The following is a 23,713-nucleotide window of genomic DNA, read 5'->3' on the forward strand; positions in this document are numbered from 1 at the left end:
GGTCTCTCGTCAGACCTCTGTCAGATGGTAGTTTAGACCTCAGACACTCTTCTCGCTGAAGCATCTGGAAAGGAAAGTTACAGTTTGTGAGATTAGTTTCCTTAAATCTGATTGGTTTAGCCAATGTTATGTTATAGTCAGTGGTGGAGTTACTGATCACTGGTTTATGAGCAAAGCACATCCCCAGGAGTTGTGAAATGTATACATTATAGTGTCAGCGTAATCAGGCTCATGGTACCTTATGTTTGTGAGTCACCGCTCTGGGCGTGTCGAAGTGTCCCTGAGCAAGACACCTAACCTAACTGCTCTGGTGAATGAGAGGCATCAATTGTAAAGCGCTTTGGATAAAAGCGCTATATAAATGCAGTCCATTTACCATTTACCATTTACCAAGCCAAAATGTACTACAAGTAAGTAATGTTACTGCAGAGATTTATGAAGGGGTTGAATCCCAGCTAACAACTGTTAGTTCCCAGAACATTCCTCGAAAGATAGGGTAAGCATTCATAACACAGTTATGTCCAATTTTTCTGCACACTAGATGAGGAAAAAAAGAAAATAGGAGCTCATGAAAAGTTTCCTAATTACTTGAGCAAAATGTGCTAATGTGTTGCAGCCGTCACATTTATATTACTTTCAGATGTATTAGAGGGATTTATATGTAAGGTTTATCGCTCAGGCTCACTCACTTCCCACACTATCGCTGAGGTGGAATTGACATTTCCATTACACTTTGAGTTTAAAAACTGTGATCCCTGAAAGGGGTCTCTGGGTAGTTTCTTTTTTATATATTTTTTTTTCAGATTTGATTTTTCCATTTAAATGAAAACGCACATCATATTGTACACGCTCACACCCAGAGAAGGGATAATTCCCCTCCCCCCTGCTCCCCGCTTCTAACCCTATCTGGGAAGAGTGGTCTTTCTCAGATGTTATTAAAGAGCCAGGTGGTGTACAGGGCGGGCAGGAGGGTCCCCTGGAATGCTGGTGTGAGTGAGCCCAGATGCAGGATGTGTTCGTAATGTGCTCTCCCATTAACGTTGTGATTTACTGAGGCACAGCTGTTCCCGCCACTCAGGCTCTGTCATGCCACCACCTTCCCAGCTGTGGAGAAATCTCACTCCTCATTGGCTCTTAACAAATAGCTAATGCTCAGACAAGCTCCTCGTTGGCTCCTAACAAATAACTGCCAATTGTAGCAGCCCCTTGTTTTCTATTAACAAAGACCTGGCATTCATACACAAGCTCCTCATTGGCTCATAACAAAGAGCTGATACTTAGATGAGCTTCTCATTGGATTGTAACCAATACAAGTAGTCTTCAGGTGAGTAGAAGCATAGTAGCTGTGGATCTAGCCCATAGGTGTAGGGTGAATAGACACTTCCTGATTTTCAAGTATAAAGTCCTATTCTGTGTACCTGTTGTAATAGCGGAATTTCGGTGCTAAACAGCAGGTAGTATTTGTACATTCCTTTGAGTGGCTGCTTTGTCGTACTGCATGATCTTTCACAAAAGAATACATGTGCATCATTTGTTCGTAATTTGTCAAATGTGTGTGTGTTTTTTTTTTGTCAGGTATAATGGGAGAATATGAGCCCAAAATTGAGGTGCATTTTCCAGTGACAGTAACTACTGCCAAAGGAGTGACAGTGAGACTGGAGTGCTTTGCTCTGGGGAAGTAAGTACCACAGACAGGAGTGAGTGAGGTTTTAAAGACAGTCTATATACTGGCCAGGTATTCAGCTCTGTGTAACACTAAAAAATATTTTTGTTAATCTGATAGCTCATTATAAAGATTTAAAATGGTTGCAGACATACAGGTAGCATAGTTCCATCCAGTATTATATAGCTGGAACCTACAATTACAAACCAGAAACTACTCGCAGGCCTGTATCAAATATGTATATGGGATAGCAATTGTGGAATGACTATCACTATCATGGATGCAACGTGTGGATTTCTGTTGCACTTACTAACTTGCGATTATTTTTACACTAAATGTTTAAACATTTTAAAGGCTTATTTATCACAGTGTGTTATTATTTGTATTACTGTTTTAATGTCTGTAATGCGACCTCATTATAAATGAGGATTCTTCCTCAATGGTTTCTTGAGATGAAATAAAGTTTGATTTACTCTTTTTGCCCCTTTGTTTGGTGCCCCCCAGATGGATGACACTCTAGGTGATCACCCTTGCCACCCATGCCTAGAATCGGCCCTGGTTTTGGCCACTAACCAACTCTTTTTCAATGAGAGATAATAATCTGTAAAATACTAATTGGTTTACAAATGACAAACAACAAAATCTGGAGATTCCGAGTTACTGTGGTACAAGGAGAAACATTTCTTTTCCCAATTTATGGAATTTCAAAATTAGGAAAATTTATAATGCAAATAGATAGAATTTGAATTCTTCCCTTTGACATGCCGATTAATATATTCTCATTTTAAGAGAAAAGCAGAGGTTTGCTAAAATATTTTAGCCATTGACAAGGATAATAATCTGCATTCCAATCTTCATAAATACAAATGTTTTTGAACTGTATTTTACCTCATGTGAAAATGGCCTCGATTTGAAGGGGATGCAAGTCATTTGTCATGTGTAAATTGTTTACAGTGCTCTCAAAAGGGCATGCTTTGTTAGGGGAAGCCAATGACAATTAGTTATGCACATACGGCTAATGATCCATTACTTAAGCATATAGACATTTCTCTGCACAGCAAGTCCCTATTTTGCTTAATTAAACTTAACACGGAAGCGTTGAATGCTGTCCAAACACTCATCGCCATTCGCTCCCTCCCCAGACACATATTTTGGGCTCAGAGTCCAGAGTGGGTGTCCGCCGCTGTTCATGCCTGGTCTGCCCCTTTTTTAACCTGCAAATAAATGATTTATTAATGCACGTTATTAGGAAATGTCAGTCCTGTTATGAGCAGAAAGCTAAGCCTGAATGGGTCTCATTCTCCACCCGTCGATCAGCACCAGGCGGCTTCCCTCCGAGGTCTGGAGAGACAGACGGCTCTTTGTGTGAGTGAAAGGCTGAGACCTGCACCATCCACTCGCAGAAACCGCTGCTTCCTGATTGAAGTGGCTGACATTTGTCCTTTAGATTTGCAAGTAGGCCAACGCGATGCGCCTCCTTTCCAACCTTTCTGGGATGCTGAAAAGGGCAAGCGTTTTCATTTAAAAGACATGATATCAAGCACGCCTCACTAAATGCAAAAAGAAATGCAACAAGCTTCACTATGATTAATGGATATTCTCAGAATTAATTTTCTGTGCACTTTCACGCTCTTGTTTCTTTTCTCTTTTATTTTTTTAAATAACCCATATGCATATTTTAGAGGAAATCTGATGGTTTACTTATGTTTTCAAGCTGTTAACAAGAGTAATAATCTGAATCCCAATCATCATATGGTCAGGGTTTTGGTGGGTTGGACCCAAGCACAGAGTAAAAACAGGAGACTCAAAAGGTTGATACAAATAAAGATTTTACTGAAGAAGAAAAAAATGAACAAACAAAAGGCCACGAGGGGCAATTACAAAAGAAAACTAAAAAAATACTTAAAACAGAAACACAAGCATAGAAACTCAAAAAACTTGAAATGTCAAAACACTGGGAACACATAGTGAGGGCAGAAAACAGTGAACTGAAACAGTACTGTACAGTACTGAGTGACAGGGAAACAGGACTTAAATACACTTGGAATAACAAGACACAGGAGAACATAATACACAATCAAAAGAATGTCGAGATAAACCAATAAGTGAATAACGAGACAGGTGAAAACAATGATTGAATAAATGAACAGAATAATGATACACACGCAGACCAAACTGAGGGGCGCGAGACAGGATAAAAACTACGGGGAGGCGGGAATAGAGGAGGCACAACCGTGACACATATATATGAATTAGAACTGTGTCTGACCTTGAATGAAATTAGGCACTAATTTAAGGGGATTTTAGGCGTGCAAATAATACATGCTTACTGTATGTACACAGTAAAATACCCCGTGTTAATTTGACTCTAACAGTTAACATGTAGAGACAGTGCAACGCGTCATACTCTGAAAACCACGCCCACCGGAGGGGAAAACAATCGGCGCCACAATATGCAACCAAGGGCTGAAACGCTAACAAAATGCCTGTAGCTAGCTAAAAACATTTTATTTAAGCATGTCAAAGGATTATTTTAGCACCCTATGTCTACCAGAGAGGTATATTGACAAACTCAATAATGTCGGTCTATCTCAGTGTCCCTTCAAATTAATTCGAATGACAGTAACATACTGTAGCCTGTAGCTAGCTAGACTCCATTACCATTAAAGCTACCTCGCTTTCTTGTTTTACAAACTGGCTATTCGTTCTAAACTTACTAACAATAATGAGCTAGACGTTGTGACTACAGAAATGATGATAGCCTCGCAAATTCCCGCCCACATCTCTGCCATCTGTAAGCTAAAGCGAATGGGGACAGCAATTATTAAAAACTTAGTTCTGGATTCTTTATCCTGTTGGTAGTGCATCCCACCACACAGCAGCTTTTAGGCATTTTTCTGTTGTTCGCTAGCAGACACAAGTGACAAGAAGGCACCTTCACGCAATACAAAGTCAATGGAGAGCGATGAATTGTTTTCCCCTCCGGGTGTGGGTGGGACTTAATTGCGCTCTGTCTCTATGAGTCCAACAGGGACCATACGTACTCCGTAAGAGTTGATTTAACACTGCACATTTTACTGTTTAGATGAAGGCCTACATCTGAATTATGGGCTTGACCCAGCCCATGATTCTGCACTTCCATAAATTATCTGACTTTAGTACCTAATAAATGTTGTGGCAGATTCCTTATTTGTGTTTTAAAAGTTTGTGCCAGCTTGGTGTTGCTGACAGATTGCAGTAACTGACATTAATTACAGCAGTTTAAAAACTGCTGAGGTTTCGAGATATGCATGTCATTCAATCACAGGTTAGTTCCAGCGCTCAACTGCTTGAAATATAGTGGGTCATAATTCTGTACCACTGCTTTGAAATCCATTGCCTGAGGATGGTGGGTACAAAACAAGCAGTGAAGTGTGGGGCCATTTTTTTGTAAGAAGTAAATTATATTTTGGATCATAATTTTTTTATGAATGTGTTCTAACATTTGTTACTGAGTCTTAAAAAACCACTGAATTACAGCAGTTTGAGCCACTGCATAGTTTTTATTGATTTGGCTCTGTATTCCACAATTTTAGATTTGTAATCAAACAATTCACATGTGGTTAAAGTGTGCATTCACTGCATTTTATTTGAGGGCATTAAAAGGTTTTTCAATGCATTTTGGTTTCACCATCTAGACATTACTGCACTTTTTATAAATTGTCCCCAGGGCATTATAATGTTTGGGGCAAATAATGTCACAGGTGTTTCTGATTAGTCAGGTGTATTCAATTGTTTCCTTAAGGCAAGTGTGAGAGTTATTTAAGTATATAGTTTTGATGCTAGCCTTTTGATTGCCTTTGGAGTCGGTTTTTGCCGTTTGTCAACCTGATGACCAGAATTGTGCCAGTGAAATTCAAGGAAGCCATTATGAGGCTGAGAAATAAGAAAAAACAGTCAGACATCAGCCAAACCTTAGGCTAATCAAAATCAATTGTTTGGAACATTATTAAGAAGAAAAAGGACTCACAAAGGACATGGTATTTCACATACATACAGCGGGCATCCTTTCATTTTACTTAATTATGGATCTGTACTAATTTTCTTTTTCATGAAAATTAAATGTATCTCTGTAGGAGGCCGTGTTTCTTGATGAATGGCAAAGCACACAAGGAAGAAACATATTAGCATATTTTTCTCAAACAAAAGATAAATGTCAAGGTGCAAAGACACACATTGCAGCAGACAAGAATGCGTGGAACCTCCCTGTTTTTGCCTGTTATGAATGCAGACGCTACATGTGTGGCAGAAGGAGATGAACCCATCACCAGCAAGCACGTCATGCTGTGTCGCACAGTTAGGGTGCTGTTTTATTCCTGTCTAAGGCAGCGCAAATCCTTAATTGTTACATTCCCAGGGTGCCCTGCTCAGAACAAATGCTAAGATTGCTTTGTTATCCTGTCAAGGTGACATTAAGAGGTAGCTTTACGTCTCAGGAATACAGCACGTCACCTGCCAGACCATAGTTTGTTTGGCTGTGTCGTAGTGGAATTGTGTTAACAGGGGATGTGTCTTTTTAGGATTTGAAAAGGCGCAGGCCTTTGTCGTACACCCCTGATTTTAAATACAAACACAAGAGTACACAAGGAATCAAATCAACCTCTTTCTACCATGACCAGCTAAACCAGAGGTGCCAGACTCAAGTTCTGGAGGACTGCAGTTGCCTGCAGGTTTTTGTGAGTTCCAGGACATCTGATTGGCTAAAGAATCCACACACGTCTTAAATTCACTGCTGATTGAATGAAAATCATAGTGGACTGGAATTAAACCTGGAGACACCGTGACCCCCCTGGAATGGAGTTAAACATGCTGGCACAACAGCCTTCCAGGACTGGAGATAAACCTGCAGACACTGCAGCCCTCCAGGATGGAGTTAAACCTGCAGGCATTGCAACTCTTCAGGACTGGAGTTGAACCAGTCGACAATGTGGCTTTCCAAGATTGGAGTTTAACGCTAAACAGAGTGCAGTAGTGGCACATTGTGACACAGAATGCCTTCCCCCTTTCATTGATAGCCCAGTCCCCACCATCACCTGGAGGAAAATGAATGGAAACATCCCCAAAAAGGCCAGGCTCCGGAAGTCCCAGGCTGTTCTGGAGATTCCAAACATTCAGCTGGAGGACTCTGGCACCTATGAATGCAAAGCGGAGAATCCGCGTGGAGGAAATGCCTTCCGAGGACAGCTACAGGTCTACAGTAAGTCTCTGAGCTAACAATGCCACTGCTCAAGGACTTTAGGCCAGTTTTAGGTCTGCAGGGAGTGTTGAAGCTAAAGGTCCTGCCATTAGCATCATTGCTAAAGTACCTAAGGGCAGCTACAAGTCAACAGTGTGTGTCTGAGTTAACAATGCTGCTGTTAGATTTAAGGCTCAAAGGCCTTAGGACAACTGCAAATTTACAGTAAGTGTCTATGCTAGTGGTACTACCATTAGTGCCAGAGTTAAAGGGTCTTAAGATAGCTTCAGGTCAGTGTCCAATCTAATGGTGCCCCCATTAGCATTAAAAGAGTGTTTGGCCTCAGTCATGTCAGTGAGAGAAATCACAAATGGAAAATTCCACCCACCGCTGTGCACTAACAGCCTATGTTTTGTGGCTGCTAGGCAAAACATAAAGTATAATTTGTTTGTCCAGGAACAGACTCCCATTATCGTGTGACTGGCACCACATTATCATGAATCATCGTGAATGGCAGAGTCTGATGTTTGAAAAAAAAAACGAACTTTTCTCCACTCATTTCTCATCTCCAATACAGTATGAGCAGTTTTAATTGAAAGTCTGGTTGCAAAAACCCTTGGGTGTAGTTTATTTCTTAAATACTCATTGCTCATTGTCATGATATCTGAATTTGACAGGATATTCAAAACTAAAAATATCTCCACATATACCTCATACATTTTGAATGGCATTTAATTATTTGTTTCCTGACAGCAAGGGGATACAACCCTGGAGTAAACTGAAACCTGTCTTTTTTAGTAATAAAGGAAACCAGCAACAGAAGTCTAACTGAAAAACCCTCTCTTTCTGCCCTATATAGTGTCCTTTGGCAGAGGCAGCAAGCTGAGCTCTCGCTTTATTGAACCAAGATTTATATCAGGCTGTTTCTGCCACCATAACAACTGATCTCATTTTCCTGCACTAAGATGGCCACCCCCCATAGAAAGTTAAGGTCTTGTCGGTTCTTATCTTTGAGATTATGTCACTGAGTTGGGTGAATTATGCTTCCTGTCACAAAGTATGGAATATTGCCTGGATTTAAGATAAATGTTATGTTTCCTTTTTATTAAGTCTTGGCTTTTGAAACTGGGGCATGTTCCAAAACCATCATGGATCACAAGAATTGCAGAATGATTTGTGCTGAATAGAAAATTGTACAGGACAAAAACAGATTTTTTTGGTCTCACTATATTTCTTTTCTGCTTGATGCTTGCTTTTCTCTTGAGGTCCGCACAAAAGCAGGTCTATACACAAGCATCCCACAGCCTTTACTAAGCAGGTTTTTACAGGATGTCATATTGAAACCAAGAAACAAAATGACACTATGGAACTATTCAGTTCTCTATCATCTTGATCTCTAAAATGGCCTGAATGCATTTGAAGCATGGTGTGAACCAAGGCTATTCAGTGGACAGCCTGGGGGCTAAATGTATCCCACCAAAGACGTGCTCTTGGCCATTATATGCATAAGAAATGGAATTAGTAATTAGGTGCCACAAAAAAGAGTATGCATCTCCACTGTGTTTCCTACCAGTGATAGATTAAGTATTAACTATGGATATTTTAAGCATCTATGTACACGCATTAACAACATATTGTGTTCATGCATTGTTTTATAAATTGTGTGTGTAAATTGTTTGGCCCACACATAGTATTTTTAATTAGAATGTGGCCCCAGGGAGTAGTTGAAAAAACCATATGTAAATTTTCATTAAGATTTGAGTGTATATTACTCAACAAGATGTGATTTTTTTCTATTTTGAATTATGTTCCGCTTGTTATGACAATAATGCCTTACAGTAGAGACATGCGTTCACTGTCATATGCTTTGTCATTGCAATTAGTCCATGGCTCAATGTAAACATTTTCACATTCTGCTATGGATGGTTAAACAGGCAACATGGACTTTTCACAGTATTATCTCAGTAGTTCACATGATAGCATTATATATTATGACAGTATTTATAAAGTATGAATTGTATAGCGTTTGTGAGGGCAAACCTTTGCTACAGTACACTGTGAAGGAAGATTAATGCCTTTTTTCTGTTGTGCAAATTCTATTCAGGATTTTCTCAAGCATGAGATGGAATTGAAACACAATGATTCTCACCCTGTAAAACTCACAGTGTATTTGGAGCCAGGAGCCCTGTGAAAAATTGGACTGTCTGAATGCAAATGCAGTCAAGGCCGTTGCAAAGAACGAGACGTGGCAAAGGGCATGGTGCCATTTGCCACTGCTTCTTCATTCAAAAAAACCTGAATCCTGAGCATTTATTCTGGGTTGACTACCTTTACCATTAAGCTACAGTTAACACAATTTTCTATTTCCTTAAGGATTATTTGACGTTATTTTGTGGTATTTACTATGTTGTATGTTGTGGTGACACTAACTATTGGTCATGACACTGATAACTTGGTTTCATCTCTGTTCCTTGCCTGAATGTTTGTTGTATGCACTCATATGCATACAGCCTATATGTAAATGAGCATGTGGGGTGGAATAGTGGGTAGAGAACTGGAATGGGTACTTAAGCCTCCATTGCACCTTCAAGAGTAACTGAAAATATTATAAAATACAATATTATACGGAATATGAGCCCCTGCTAAGAAAATAAACAAAGTGGTTATAGAAGGGGGTTCTGCCTTCTGCCTGATGGCAAAAGGAAACTTGTTACAGCCTGTAAAAAATCATGTTGGAAAAAGAACACACTGAAAATAACATTTAGTAATAAGACAAGAATGTACAGTATGCTGGCAGTTTAATTTCAACTTAAAAATTGTATTGAAAAATATACAGTTGAAGTCTTTTGAAAGGATGAGGTGGTAATATGAAAATATTATGAAAATATTTATTATTATTATTATTATTATTATTATTATTATTATTATTATTATTATTATTATTAATAACAATGATAATACTAACCACCATTAGTAGCAGTCTTTCTTTTAAATACTATTGAATAATAAAAAATAATGATAATTAAATTAAATTAAAAAATTAGAATAATAATAAGTTGACAGATATGTAGTGGGCAGGGATTGATCTGCTATCAACTATCCACCCCACCCCCACCCATGCAGCATCTGGACCCCCAGGGTCCCGGCACAGTTTATCACACTGGTGAATCATGTGACTTCAGGGCGAGTGGCCACAGAGTGAGCAGTATTCTGGGCAGGCAGACGGGCCCTAGGCTTTCTGACTTCAGACAGTTGTACCCGTTCAATGGAGCAGTGCCTTTGCAGAAGTTTAGCACAGACATACTGTCCTCAGCTGAACCACAGACCGAATGATACCGTCCAGTAGGATACCACAGGGAGCTATGTCGAAATGTGAAGGCATCTGCTTAACCAACTGTCTCCAACTACTGTCTTTTGGTGTTTTGTTAATCTTAAGAAAAGTTGAAGCACATTAAAAAGGCACCACTTCATTTTCACATGGTAAAAATACCGGTAAAATGATTTGCTGCGGAGTAAAACTGCCCCAATTTGATTTATTAACACTGGAGTTGTTGACTTTGCATTACAGGTTTGGTAATATTTTGGCAATTTTTTTCTTATGTTGCATTGGAAGAGTCCTGCCTCTGATTAATGCCGACTTGAGATGATCATATAGCATTTTTATTATCTGCTTGCATAGGCCTTCCTCATGCAGTCAGTGTTTGCATTTGTAGCAAAGTGCCAGCCTGTGTTCCTATATCACTTTGAAAGGTGGACTGTGTGCACTGAGGCTGGCGAAGGAAAGCAATACAAATAGAGGTATTGTGAGGCATAAGCAACCTGTGAAAGACTGAAAGAGCTTTCACATTCTTTTCATCACACCATCACACAGACCACAGTTCACTGCCTTTATTGCACTACCATTTGGATCATTTATGTTCATTTTGCACTTACGGTGACAAGTTAAATGATCTGATAACTTATTAATTGAAAGCCATTTTTAACATGTTTGGATCAATAATAATAAATAGTTAATATGCGTAATGATTATTTTTAAAAGTGAAAATAAAGACAGTGCAATAAACCGTGGCGCAATAAACTTATACAGTCGTTGCCTGTCAGTAAATCCATGCAAACCAATAAATGTTGAAATAAGGAAATTAAATTGTCACCAAGACAACTACATACCTGTTTGTGATCGATGCACTTCTGCGAATGGACTTTGAGTACTACATTCATTCACACAATGTGGACAGACCTAGTGAGTGATGGAAACTTGTTTCAAAGCTGTGTGTGCCTGCGTGTGTGTGCGTGTGTATGCTCCAATACGTATGCATGTTTGCATGCGTGTGTCAGTATATATGTGTGTATGTCTGTGTGTGTGTGTGTGTGTGTGTGTGCGTGCGTTTGTGTCACTCACAATGTCCCTGTGTGGCTGTCCCCTCCTGCTCCAGCCTACCCCCAATGGATCAAAATGATAAACGACACCGAGCTGGACAGCGGGGAGCAGCTGCAGTGGGAATGCAAGGCCACGGGAAAGCCCAGACCCACGTACCGCTGGCTGCGCAACGGCGCCCCCCTCCTGCCGCAGGTATTCAGCAGCCGAGCACATCCCCGCTGCTCAGCCCGCGAGGCGCACAGTGCAGGAGGATTAATGCCGCAGGGAGCCTCCACAGAGCTGATTGACTCTGGAGGTTTTCACATCCTTCAGAGGAAATTAGAGCTCGGGCCATGCAGTCCTCTCTGATTTCAGCTGTGGGAGACTGGAGGTCATTAATCTCCTTAAGAACCAAGGCCTTTTTTACTGCCAGAGTGAAGAAGGAGTCTGCCTGTTGTGGAAGTGCTCTCCTCAGGGGTTGTTTTATTCATTATTTTATGCGCGTGCTTTCCCTTTTGAAAGTGTCACACGTTGACTCTATCGAAGCAGCATTTTCCAAAAGTTCACTTGACTGACAGCACAAGCAGCTTGCACAATGTGCAAGTTTATGCAGTTCACTTTATCACTCTTTTGACTTAGACGCCTTTTCTCAGGTTTGACCTCTGCCAGAATATATAATGTGGTAGTGTGTATATAGATCGTTTAAAACAGATGGATCATTGCTTATTTTTCATATTATGCTATCACGCCATTTCCTTCATTACTAAAATACTACATTGGTTGTCTGTGCAAGGCATACATACTGGCAATGATCCAGGATTGCTACATCTGTATTTCAAATTTGAATGAATTCAATTAGTTCAATTCATGAACTGAAAAATGCTGTTAATGTTTTGTGATGAAATGGTGGTATGTAATTGTGACACATCATTACTTGTGTCTCTGAGCAGTTGTTTTTGTATAAGAGTATAATTTTCCCATTTTCTGATCATACAGTATATTCAGTTTCCTTAAGATTTGACATAAAACTATGCAGTTCCAGTGATGCAGCTGAGAGCTGTCCCTGGTGCTGAAACTCTGGTGAATAACCCATGTCTCCTTGGCTACAGAGCAGAGTGGAGATGGTGAATGGAGAGCTGTTGATTCATGGTGTTCAGCAGGCTGACTCTGGCATGTACCAGTGTGTGGCTGAAAACAAATATGGGGCCATCTACTCCAGTGCAGAACTGAAGATTTTAGGTATGTTTTTTTTTTTTTTTAAACTTTTCTTTCCTTTTTTATTTTAATTTCTCTTCAAACTGAAAAGGCCAGTTTTAGACTTTGCCATTGTTTAGACATAAGAATGAAAATGACTTCAAAAGTGTAAATGCAATACCCTCCTCCTTGCATTACATTTCTCAAATATCTGGGCTTAAAATGCATTTTTAAAAGTCTAAAAAATTGACTCAGTAAATAAATACGGGCAATTTTCTAGACAAAAATCATTTGCCCAACAATAGGCACCAGTGCTGGAGTGAATGTGTCACTCTCTCCTTCAGCACGCTTTTCAGCAACTAAATGACCAGTGCTCATTCAAGCACTTTGATAGCAATGAAGCACCATCAAAACTAATTTTGTATAAATAATCACGCAGAATTAATTTACTGCAATTGTATGTTGACGCTGATAAAGACTTTAGAGTAGTGATGAACAATAGTGGGCATTGTAGTTATTTAGTCCACAATTTTTCAGTTTTTCACTGAAACAGAGACTGCGTGACAACTGTGTGACATATAACCGATTTGTGTGTGGTCCCAGCTCACTCAAACCAACAAAGCTGTGTGTACTCTGTGTAACTGATGAGCAAGAGGACAGAGACAGTGCATGTGTAGACGCACATTCCAAATAGCGAGAGCAGGGGACAGGAGAAAGTGTGTTGAATTTGTTGAGTGAAGACATTACTTCTTAAAAAAAACATTGCACTTTGTATTTCTTTAACTAGCTTTTCCATTTTGTGTTTTGTCTTGTTTTGCCTTGATAGCCTGCATTTTTCCCGTAGCCTACAAAACCGATATAATTTAGAAATACAAATGTTGAGTTGTGTCCTTTATTGCAAGGAAATAGGTTTATTGCAAAAAATGGAAAATAACAAGAAATAACTTGGTTTCATAATCTTTATGAAATTAGGTTGCTGTGGGTGCAGAAAGCCGGACACCACTGGTTGTCAGGTTTAACAATAATAGGAAGTAAAAAATCACGGCCTCTATCGTGTTAAAAATGAAACTATGAGTCTTTATTGAGCTCTCTGATTTCAGTTTTAATGTTCAGCCACACAATATGTTTTTCTGTTTAGTTTAGAGCCTCTCATTTTCGATTGGTATTGACATGTAATCAATTGTTATTGTATTAGGTAAACTGCCAATACTCCTTAATTTCTTTTTTGTTATGATTTTTGTTGTTGCTTTCTCACTAATACTACAATGTATGTTTCATCATACGAACCTGAATATTGATTCAGTTATTCAATCATGGTAGTCCTAGAACATTAGAATTATTTGGTTTTTAAAGAAGCCCCTGCACATTTCTTGGTGTTATTAACTGTAATCCTCATGAGGGCAGCATGGTGGCACAGTGGTTAGCACTGTTGCTAAGCGCTGGTTCCTAACCAAGGCGATTCTGGGTTTAAGTCCTCGCTAGCCGGATCCTCGCTGCGTGGAGCTAGCATGTTCCCATGGGTTTCCTCCCACACACTGAAAGACATGCAGGTTAGGTACTGTGTGCTCCCTGCCATTGCTCTTGATCTGGGCACGGGCCTCAAATGTTGGTCTCTGGGCACTACACAGTGGCTGCCCACTACGCTGCCCACTGCTCCTATGCAGCTAGGATGGGTCACATGCAAACTAACTACCCCACAGGGTTCAATAAAGTATATCTTTACTGCTTTGTGCAACTAAATAAAAAAAATAAAGGAAGTTCACTTTTGCCTAAAAGCCTTGAGTTTTACGGTTTTTCAAAGTCTGTCCAGGGATCAAAGAAATGGCTGGTCACAGCCCCAAGGTTTGCTTCCTTCTGATGATTTAACTAGTAATTTTAGAGAGAGCCTGGTCTAAGTGCTTATGTGCTTTTCCCAATGGTTCAGAAAACATTCACAGAGTAAATAGCAAAAAGCACAATTTAGGCACAGTGGAGGGGATCGTCATCAAACATGCATTCTCATGCAGACATATACCTACTGTATTTGCACTGCACAGACAAAACAAAGGGTATTATTTTTAATGCTTGTAACATTAAATAAATATAATTACATAAATAAATAGGCTCCTGTGCGTGTTAGGATGAAAGATTTTTCCAGTCAAGCATGTCACCCAGACAGACCCCATGGAGAGATGTGTCATGCCTTTGCATTTTCTCATTCACATGTAGTATGGGTTGCTTGCCTCTTTTTTGCAAGGTACCTCTGTGCCATCTGAAATAAACCTAAGCATCAATGTGATTGTAGTTCAGAGATACATTTAATTGAGAGGCATTTTGTGTATATTTTTATCTGTCTCTGCCCATGCTCATCGTCCCATCACCCCTCCCCCTGCTCCAGCAGTCTGCCCCACACTGTTTCTGAATACAGATAAGTCTGAACACTGTTTTAAATAATTATTTAAAAATGAATCAGCACTGCACGGATTGACTAATTAACTGGATTGCTCATCAAACTTATTGAATCCACTACATCAGACAGCTCACATGCTATAAGGATCAGTGAATCTGTCCACAGTCTGCACGGCTGTGGTCCAAAAAAAAAAAAAGTGCAATGACTGTTTGTACTAACTTTGTCCTTAATAAGCAAGTGATTTCTTGTTTTTCCTTCAAACCACAAACACAGCTTGGCCAATCACCAAAATCAGCATCCCCTAAATTGTTTTTGTGAAGAAAAAGAGGAACCCTGGTATTTATTTGTAAATTTTCCAATGTTCTCTCTGATCCGATGCTGAAGGTGTCCTCTTGGTCACAGTATCTGGGAGAGAGCTACCAGGCCAGGTTTTGATAGAAACATCATCAGCCCTTTTGGCATTCAGTTAATGTCTGTCAGTGCTTGGCTAACATTTCCTGACAAGGCCTAGCAGCACACTGATGCCCCTGGCAGCCTGACGCTGAGCCACATGCCTCGCTCTCACCCATACCATGTCCGTTTCATCCTTGAGCACTGTCAGTAGGCCAATGATTTACATGTCTGTCCTGGGCACCCAGTGAGTTCTCACAATTTTAATAGATTTTACCCCATTTACTCCAAAATTGGAACCGATCGTTTGCGAGCTCATGCTCACACTACAGCCTCTCTGTCAAATTGGGGAGCTCACACATGAAGGCACTCTTCTCCAAAGCATGTGATAGCCAGCCACTGCTCTATTCACTCCACAGTCCACCTGTGGGGTGGACCTTTCGCCTAAGAGAATGACTTAATAACAGCATTGCCAAAAGGTTTTTATTTTTTTATACAAACAGAAACTGAATGTTTTTCACGGTAGAAACATCAGAAGTTTTTTACTAAAGAAACTTGCCTCCCTTCCACTCCTTTCTCACCTGCTTTTAACTCATGTCAGTTTCAACTACCAGTGTGCAACTGGTGTTAATCAGTCGCAGATTTTGGAGACTATTTGCAATTTAAGGTAGATTGGAATTATATGTGTTGAACAGAGACATGACATTTAAAAACATTAGAATCATTAAGCAAATTCGTAGTGAAGCGATCTTTACACCTCCACTTGGGCTTGCAGCGACATGGGATCAAAGGAGGACACTTCATGTGCAGTTTGCGGGGGGGTCGCTGGTGCATGATGAGATGGCGACAAAAATCTCTCCCATCCCCGGAGACACTGTGGCCAGTTACACTGTCCTGTGGGGCTGCTGGCAACAGTCAGCACAGTCAGGGATGGATACCAGCCCATGGGGTCCATCCACACACTAGAAGAGTGTCTTAACAAATACCAGCCCATGGGGTCCATCCACACACTAGAAGAGTGTCTTAACAGATACCAGCCCATGGGGCCCATCCACACACTAGAATAGTTCCTTCACAGATACCTGCCCATGAGGCCCATACACAGACTAGAACAGTGCTGTAATGGATACCAGCCCATTGGGTCCATCCACACACTAGAACAGTGCCTTAAAAGGTTTAGCTTTCCCTTATATTTCAACACAATGGAGATATACGTGACCTCTCCCTGGCACTGTGAAAACTAATGTCCTTGGTAAAATAAACAAAAGCAATTACAGTGTATTGTTTTTATTGTTTTCCCCAAATTCAGAATTTAATCACAGTAATAAAAAAATATATAATGAATCACTTTTTCATAAAAGAGGTTGGATTCACTAAAGCAGGCCCAATGACAAATGGCAGTGTCTATTTCTATAATTTTTTTCTCTTCAATCCTAATGAACCATTTCATTTCATTTAGCCTTTTGCACTTTCTGTAAGCAAAAAGGCAAGGAACGAAAGCGCTGCAAACTGTTTTGATTTGTCTTACACTTTTTTTCTGCTGAAAGTGATCACTCCAATGCACTATTACCCAGATATGGCAATTGAAATGATATGGTGTACAGACAAACCAACGGGCCTCGTTTTAATTATGCAAAACCTTTGAATACAACATGACCCATGCAGAGAGCGCTTCTGTCCCAGAGCTCCTGTAACGATGTGTCTCTAATAACGACTAATTATCCGCAAATGCTGTTCCAGGCAGATGACTGCTTTATTTTCCCATTTGGGGCTGGAAACTCTTTACAGACAGAGATTACGTAAGCAAAACAATGCAACCGCTCATGATTAAAACATCCTTTATCCGGATCCGCCACCACCCAAGGGTCTCTGTGGGTTTATTTATCTGAAACATTTCCCTTACCCATTATAAGACTGTTATGTAACGACACTTATGACAACTGTCCCCTTCTCACCTTGTCTGATTTGAATAAATGGAAAATAAACAAGATATTTATGTGTGTGTATCTCTGAGACTATACTGCAACCTAAAACAGGTTTAAGTCAGCCAGGGTTTCTTTAGTGACCGCTACACTGTAGCTAGTCCCTTATAGGTTACCAGTTGTTATTGATAGCTTGGAGTGAGAGCTATATCGCGTAGCTTTAAGTGTGTTAAAAGCTTGATGGTTTGAAGGGGTGTGTATTATAATGGGGCACACACTTGTGTAGTGGTTGCTACACAGTGGAATGTTAATGGAGTTCATTTAACTCTAACAGAGTATGTGAGTTCAAGAGGGATCAAATGCCCTCTGTCAGAGTAAAATGCACTGTGCGCATAGCGATGACCCAAGATCGTAATAATGACAGAAACTCTCTCACTCCTGGGACAGCGTCAGCTCCCAGCTTTCAGCCCAGCCATGTGAGGCTCATCGCCACCGTGGGGAGGGATGTGTCACTCGAGTGCAAGCCCCGGGCGTCTCCCAGAGCAACCATCACTTGGAGGAGAGGGGACAGGAGGCTACAGACCAACAAGAGGTACAGCCAATCAGAGCACTCCTTTAACAAAGTCATGTTATTATGGCTTACCGACCCTGTCAACTACCCTGAATTTTACAGCACAGGCACTTAAAATATCGCCAGTACACTGCACGCATTTCTACTTGGGGACCTTTACTGGGTAATTGAATACAGCAGTATGATGGTTAGGGAGCTGAGCTTGTAACTCAAAGGTTGCATTTTCCAATCCCATATGGGGCACTGCCATTGCATTCTTATGTAAAGGTGCTTAACTTGAATTGAGTCCATTGAGGATAAAAAAAGGATTCTACCGCAGTAAAATACACACTGCTGGATTTGATTTTACACTAAACATTATACCGAGTGAAAACCCATCTAAGCTTTGCGTATTCTATGAGGGACAACTATACCTGTGTGTTTTCAGAAACGACAATTCATTTGTGAGCCTTAAGGCTTTTACATAGTCTATAAGTACAGGGCGCATACGCTGTGCGGACGGACAGTCCGCAGTCATTCGCCCTTTCATACTCCAGTCGTACCACCGCATACCAAAGCCCTACATTTCCCACAACCTTTGTGCGTCGTTTTCCTTTTTCCCTGGAGGTTAGACTGTAAACAACATGGCCTCGTCCTTGCGCAGCGTTGTGCTTATTTCTCTCCATGAATTGTTGTTCTTCTGAAAATCTTTATAATCCCGTTGGGATGAATCGCATAGGTGCCTGTACCTTCTCACCTCTTCAGCCAGTCTCTCTTCAAATGTCCACTCCATGTCTATTTTGTGTATTCCGCATCACCGCGTGTTTCTGGTGCCACATGAAATGCATGTCGATGTGAAACAGTTTCATACCGAGCCATAATTTGTGTGACACAGGTACGCGTATGCTAGGTACGCGTGGTCACAAAAATTGAGCTTCGCGCGGACATGCCAAGGCGGACGTACGCTGAGGTCCTCTATTTCGTCATTTTGACCGCGCGGAACCCAGCGGAGTCCGGTCCGTGTATGCTATGTCTGGACCATGAATTGGCCAGGGGCACCACCCCTTAATAGGAAAAAAAATTCCTTTACTCATATCAAAATGAAATTTTATCAGTTGAATAAACACACAAATAGAAGGTTTTTTTGTATTATGACTTTTCATTTTTTTATTTTTAAAATATGCATATGAGCTATTTGCTCATTAAATATGCACTAATTTGCATATAAGGTATTCAATATTTAAGCTCAACTGATAAAATCCGAACTGATTTTTTTTTTTAATGTGATCAATAACTCAATAGTTAGGGCTTGCCAGAGGCTTTTGTCAAAATATTGTTTTTTTTCATTAATTATTGCAAAAACAATATGTACATGCTGAAAAAAACGTTTTTTTTATACCTATTTTTACTGATAAAATGCCACATAAAATGAAAATGACAAAACATATCAAAAAAAGCCTCTGACACACCCTAGCTATAACATTTAAGAAGCAGTATGTAAAATTATGTAGCTGTATCTATGGTTAAAGTTGAGATAAATTGAATACCCTATGGGCAATATACAGTTTTGAAGAAAACAAGATTTGCTAATGTAAATGAAATCGAAGAGTTCTGCTTGTGTTTTGTCCTTCCTCACAGTGACAGCAAAGGAAATAGCCACATATGGTCATACTGGCTATACGCTCCAGGAAACAAGCTTTTTAATGATATATGATTCAACCAGGTCAGTTTTAAAACCACGGAGGCATTTAATCATAAAAGATGCTATCATAAGCTCATTTTATGCTTCGTGTTCTTCGTGTTATATTATCATCTAAATTAAGTATTTATAACAATTATTTACCTTTAGTTTGTTCATTTTATGAAACTATAGACGTTATAGAAGCAAAATATCAAAAAATATCAAAGTTGACAAATGGAACCAAAATCATTGTTTTAAACGGTGGTGCCTCCCCTTAACATCAACATAAGCTAATGACTGGTTTTTATCTGAATGTGCAGGGTAAAATGCTAATTAAAACCAGTACAGTGGGCAATTGATTACTCCATTATGAGGGATATTTGCTAATTTAACCCCTTAGCACACATGCCAAATCTTGCCAATCCTTGCCCATTTAGGGGGTACCCTATTTAAAGCTTTATAACTCCAGATGTGAACATCACAGAGACTTGAAAAATGGCTTAAATGAAGCATTTGTACAATTTACAATACTAACGCAGATTAGTTTATATTCATAATTTTGGAAGAAATAAAGTGCCACAAATGCAATTGTCTAGACAAAAAATCAAAAATGAATTTGCACTTTTTTAGTTTGCAATGAAATACTGAGAGATTGCATATATACAGCAGGTTAAACTATACATGTGCTGGATCAAAAACTTCTTGACCACAAGTTCATAAAATCTAAGGGTGGATATGTAGAACTACTATAGATGTATGAAGCAAAAACTAAGCAGTGTATCCAGCATCTCCAAATCTATCCAAAATTATGCATTGCTGTGAATCACAACATATTCACGTATTTCACTACAAATCAACTGCTTTGACTCAAGAAAATCACTGTTGCATCATTTTCAAGTCGGAATTATAAGCTTTCAGTCCGTACAGTGGTCTAAAATATCTAGGGGTCCAGAAACATATCCAAAATCTCTCCAAAATTAAATAAAATGTTTTTTGTCCATTATAAAGCATATAAATTAGCCCCTTATGAAGGTTTAAGATGAAACATTGCTATCAGATTTTAAAAAATAATGCAAAAATATTGACACAATGCGGTACAGTACCTAAATGTGTAATAATTAACTCTTGTATGTATTTCTATACTCTGTACTCTCGTATGTTTTCTTGTATGGGGATGGGACGACATGAAAACAATTTTCAACCATCCAACACGTTTTGGCAATGTTCCAACTCTCACGTCATCACTGTTGCATGCTTCACAAAAACTATTACACTACCATCCAATGCTTACATTACAGTGTGAAATATCCACATTATATAACACCACTAACCTATTTAAAGACGAATGATGAAATCTCATCTATGTTCAGTAGATGGAGACAAAGACAGTAAATCAATGATACTGTTCTATTCGCTTCTGTTTTGCTCCAGAAAACGATGTCAGCTAGGTCTATCAGCAAACATATGGCTTGTATGCTCCAGAAAGCATCACATAATAAAGTATTCCAACTTGATCTATAGAAACATATGCTTGTTAGTGATCCAGAAGTCTAATTAATGTATTTTCCGATTAAAAAATGTTGACCACCTTAGGTGCAACTACCACAGAGTAATGCGTTAGTGAATCGTGCTAAGAAAATTTGTTACCTGACCTATAAAACGCTATTCAAAGCAGATAGACATGTTATACCTTAGAAAGCTTATACTACCTACTGATAAATGAATTGTAATCAAGCCAGAACTTTACGAAAAGGCAACGATGCCGACACAACAGTTTGATTACGCACAGCTAATTTGAGGTACCCAGATCACCATGACGATATTTCCACAGGTCAATCATATATGACCACTCAGTCTCAAAAGGGACATCTCTATGCGTAAAACCAATGGTAAGGTTGTATATTTATTCAATGTTTACTCCCAGATATTGACTGTAGAATGACATGGTATCATTTAAAAAACTTTTTCTCGTTTATTTTGTTATTCAGTGAGAAGCGTTTTCACTGCTGTATAGGCATATCTTAGGGCTATTGTCGGGTTTCTTGTTGCTATGAGGGAATACGATTTTTTGGTGGTGAAAGAATATTTTTATGAATGCCAAGATAGACAATAGTGTCCATTATGTCAAGGGTGGGGGGTGTTTTCTAGATGAGACTGCAGGGAGGGGGTGCGTGTTACGCCGGGCACACACCGCACGCGTAGCGTAAGCAGCGCGGCAGCACAGCGCGGCGCGTCGTGTGTCTACATGGGTTCTGTTTGTGTCGCACAAAGGCTTGCTTAAAGTGACAATCTCGAAGATTTCAGTTTCGTTCTCTATGGCGGTGCCAATGGCGAGAAGCGGTAATCAGTTTCTGCAACGACTATCACTTTGCCCTGTATGAACATCTTACACGCAGAGAAGAATTGGGATTCGCATGGCTCGTGCATTGTATCGGCACATATAAGCAGTCTTTTCGTGAATGATTGTTGTGTGGTATTGAAACAACTGCTTGCAAATGTTACCTGGTGTTCTGTTTGCTACTAACTGTTCGAGATAACTGAGCTGGTTTAAATTAGCAATCAGCCGAACAAGAAGAATAAAACAAAAACAAAGGAGATTTCATCAAAAAGGGTATAAAGGCTGAAGGAACATATGAGGAAGCGTAATAAAATAATAACAATGCTAATCCATACTGCCGTATTCTTTTATTTAGTTTTCTCCTGCATGACGTCTTCAGAAATCAGACTCTGCTCCACATACCCCGGCTTTATTCCGATCATTATAATATATTGATGAACTCGATGGCAATGTAAATAATGCTAAAGTTAAGGCCAGTTCAGATCAATGATTCGCAACTAGGCGAAACGGTTTTAGAATGTTGTAGAGAAAATTGCAGCGGTGTGAACTGGCTAGTAGCAGAGCCGTTGCCTGCCCTGAGGTTTTAAAAGACCATCCTTGTCAAATCGCCAAGTGCAGTTTTACAACATTTACAATCAGACGTCTTGGAATTTTGCAAGTTGCACCCAGTCTCGTTGTGAATCATTGATCTGAACTGGCCTTAAGTTAGCTACACTGCAACATTGCAACAAGGTAGCATTGCATTCGAGAGACGGATTGCGAGGTCGGTACCGGACGGTAGCGTTAGCTAGCGTTTTTTTCTTTTTAGCCGACTAATTTTTTCTAATTGTTAGCCGACATTAGATTGTGTTAATTACATTAGCTAGCTAGCTAACGCAACGTTACCTGATATGAGAGATGGATACTGTGCGCAACGTTGTCTAAACTAATGTTGTCTTTCTTGACATGGTCCGGTAGCTAGTGTTAGCTGTGCAAATAGCTATGAAATTTAGTAAAGTTACATTGTCATTAAATGTAATACGAAATCTACATCAACAAATAATATTATCTCTCATGTTACACAAAAACTTTTTAGGGTTCCATAACTCCCCCAACCCCCCCTTTCTCTGTTATTGCAGACACCGGAAAAAACAGTACGCCGCTCACACACAAGTGAGTTGAAGAGCCTGTTGCGTTAGTTCCGCTACCCTCTCTGGCGACCACCATGAGGGTGATGAAACACGCACTAACTGGCGCTTGTGATTTTTTCCCGGGAATGTCGCCACAGACACCAAGTTTTTTAATCATGAATTATGATAATAATAATAGAATAAATGAATATAAAAATAGACCCTAATCACCATTGTGTTACCCAATGCAGCGATAGATAGTGACTTAAAAGACATTTATTTTAATGAAAATCTTCGAGATTATTACTTTAAAGCTCTATATTCCTAGTAGCTCTCGTCGTCTGCAGTGGGATTACATCCTGTATTTCACGTTTGTTCACGACTGTTGATTATGGGTTAAGTGAATACGTGGTGAGAGACTTTTTTCAGTTTGTTAATTTGGTAATATTTTGTTAACTCGTGTAAATACGTGAGAAAGTAAACGCTTTAAAGAATTACCATAAACTTAAATCGCAACGTAGCCTACATAATAATCTCAAACTTTATTAATTAATTTGCCTGGTTAACAAGCGTGCCAATTTTATGAAGAATATGTAATGATCATAATAATAATAAATAATCCGTAATCAACCATTGGGAATTCCCGTGTCGTCTTGCATTCACGTCAAAACATTTATAGGATCAGATTTTGTAAAATCAGCTAATCATAAAAATCAGCGTAACAATTTAAACTTGAAGGGATATGAACACCACAAAGCCATGAACACCGGAAGCTTTGAAGTACAAGTGAAATAAAGGCTTGCTTACAACTTCATTTATAAAATAGACGCATTTTCATCGGCAAGACCACTAAATAATCAGATTTTTTAAAGCTCTGTGGATTATCTGATTTTTATTAACAAGCC

At 39.5% G+C, this 23,713-nt stretch overlaps 1 protein-coding gene across 3 annotated transcripts in view; it reads left to right on the forward strand.

The window, feature by feature from the left end:
• Positions 1-23,713, forward strand: part of LOC135263748 (contactin-5-like) — a 382,506-nt gene that overhangs the window by 284,023 nt on the left and 74,770 nt on the right. For all 3 annotated transcript variants that reach the window (XM_064352101.1, XM_064352104.1, XM_064352102.1), the window contains 5 exons: positions 1,576-1,678; positions 6,718-6,899; positions 11,312-11,448; positions 12,345-12,474; positions 17,578-17,722. In XM_064352101.1, coding sequence (XP_064208171.1) covers positions 1,576-1,678; positions 6,718-6,899; positions 11,312-11,448; positions 12,345-12,474; positions 17,578-17,722 — 697 coding nt within the window. The remainder of the gene's footprint in view (positions 1-1,575; positions 1,679-6,717; positions 6,900-11,311; positions 11,449-12,344; positions 12,475-17,577; positions 17,723-23,713) is intronic.

Source organism: Anguilla rostrata, chromosome 9, assembly GCF_018555375.3.
Source record: "Anguilla rostrata isolate EN2019 chromosome 9, ASM1855537v3, whole genome shotgun sequence".
In the NCBI taxonomy this organism is placed as follows: Eukaryota; Metazoa; Chordata; class Actinopteri; order Anguilliformes; family Anguillidae; genus Anguilla; species Anguilla rostrata.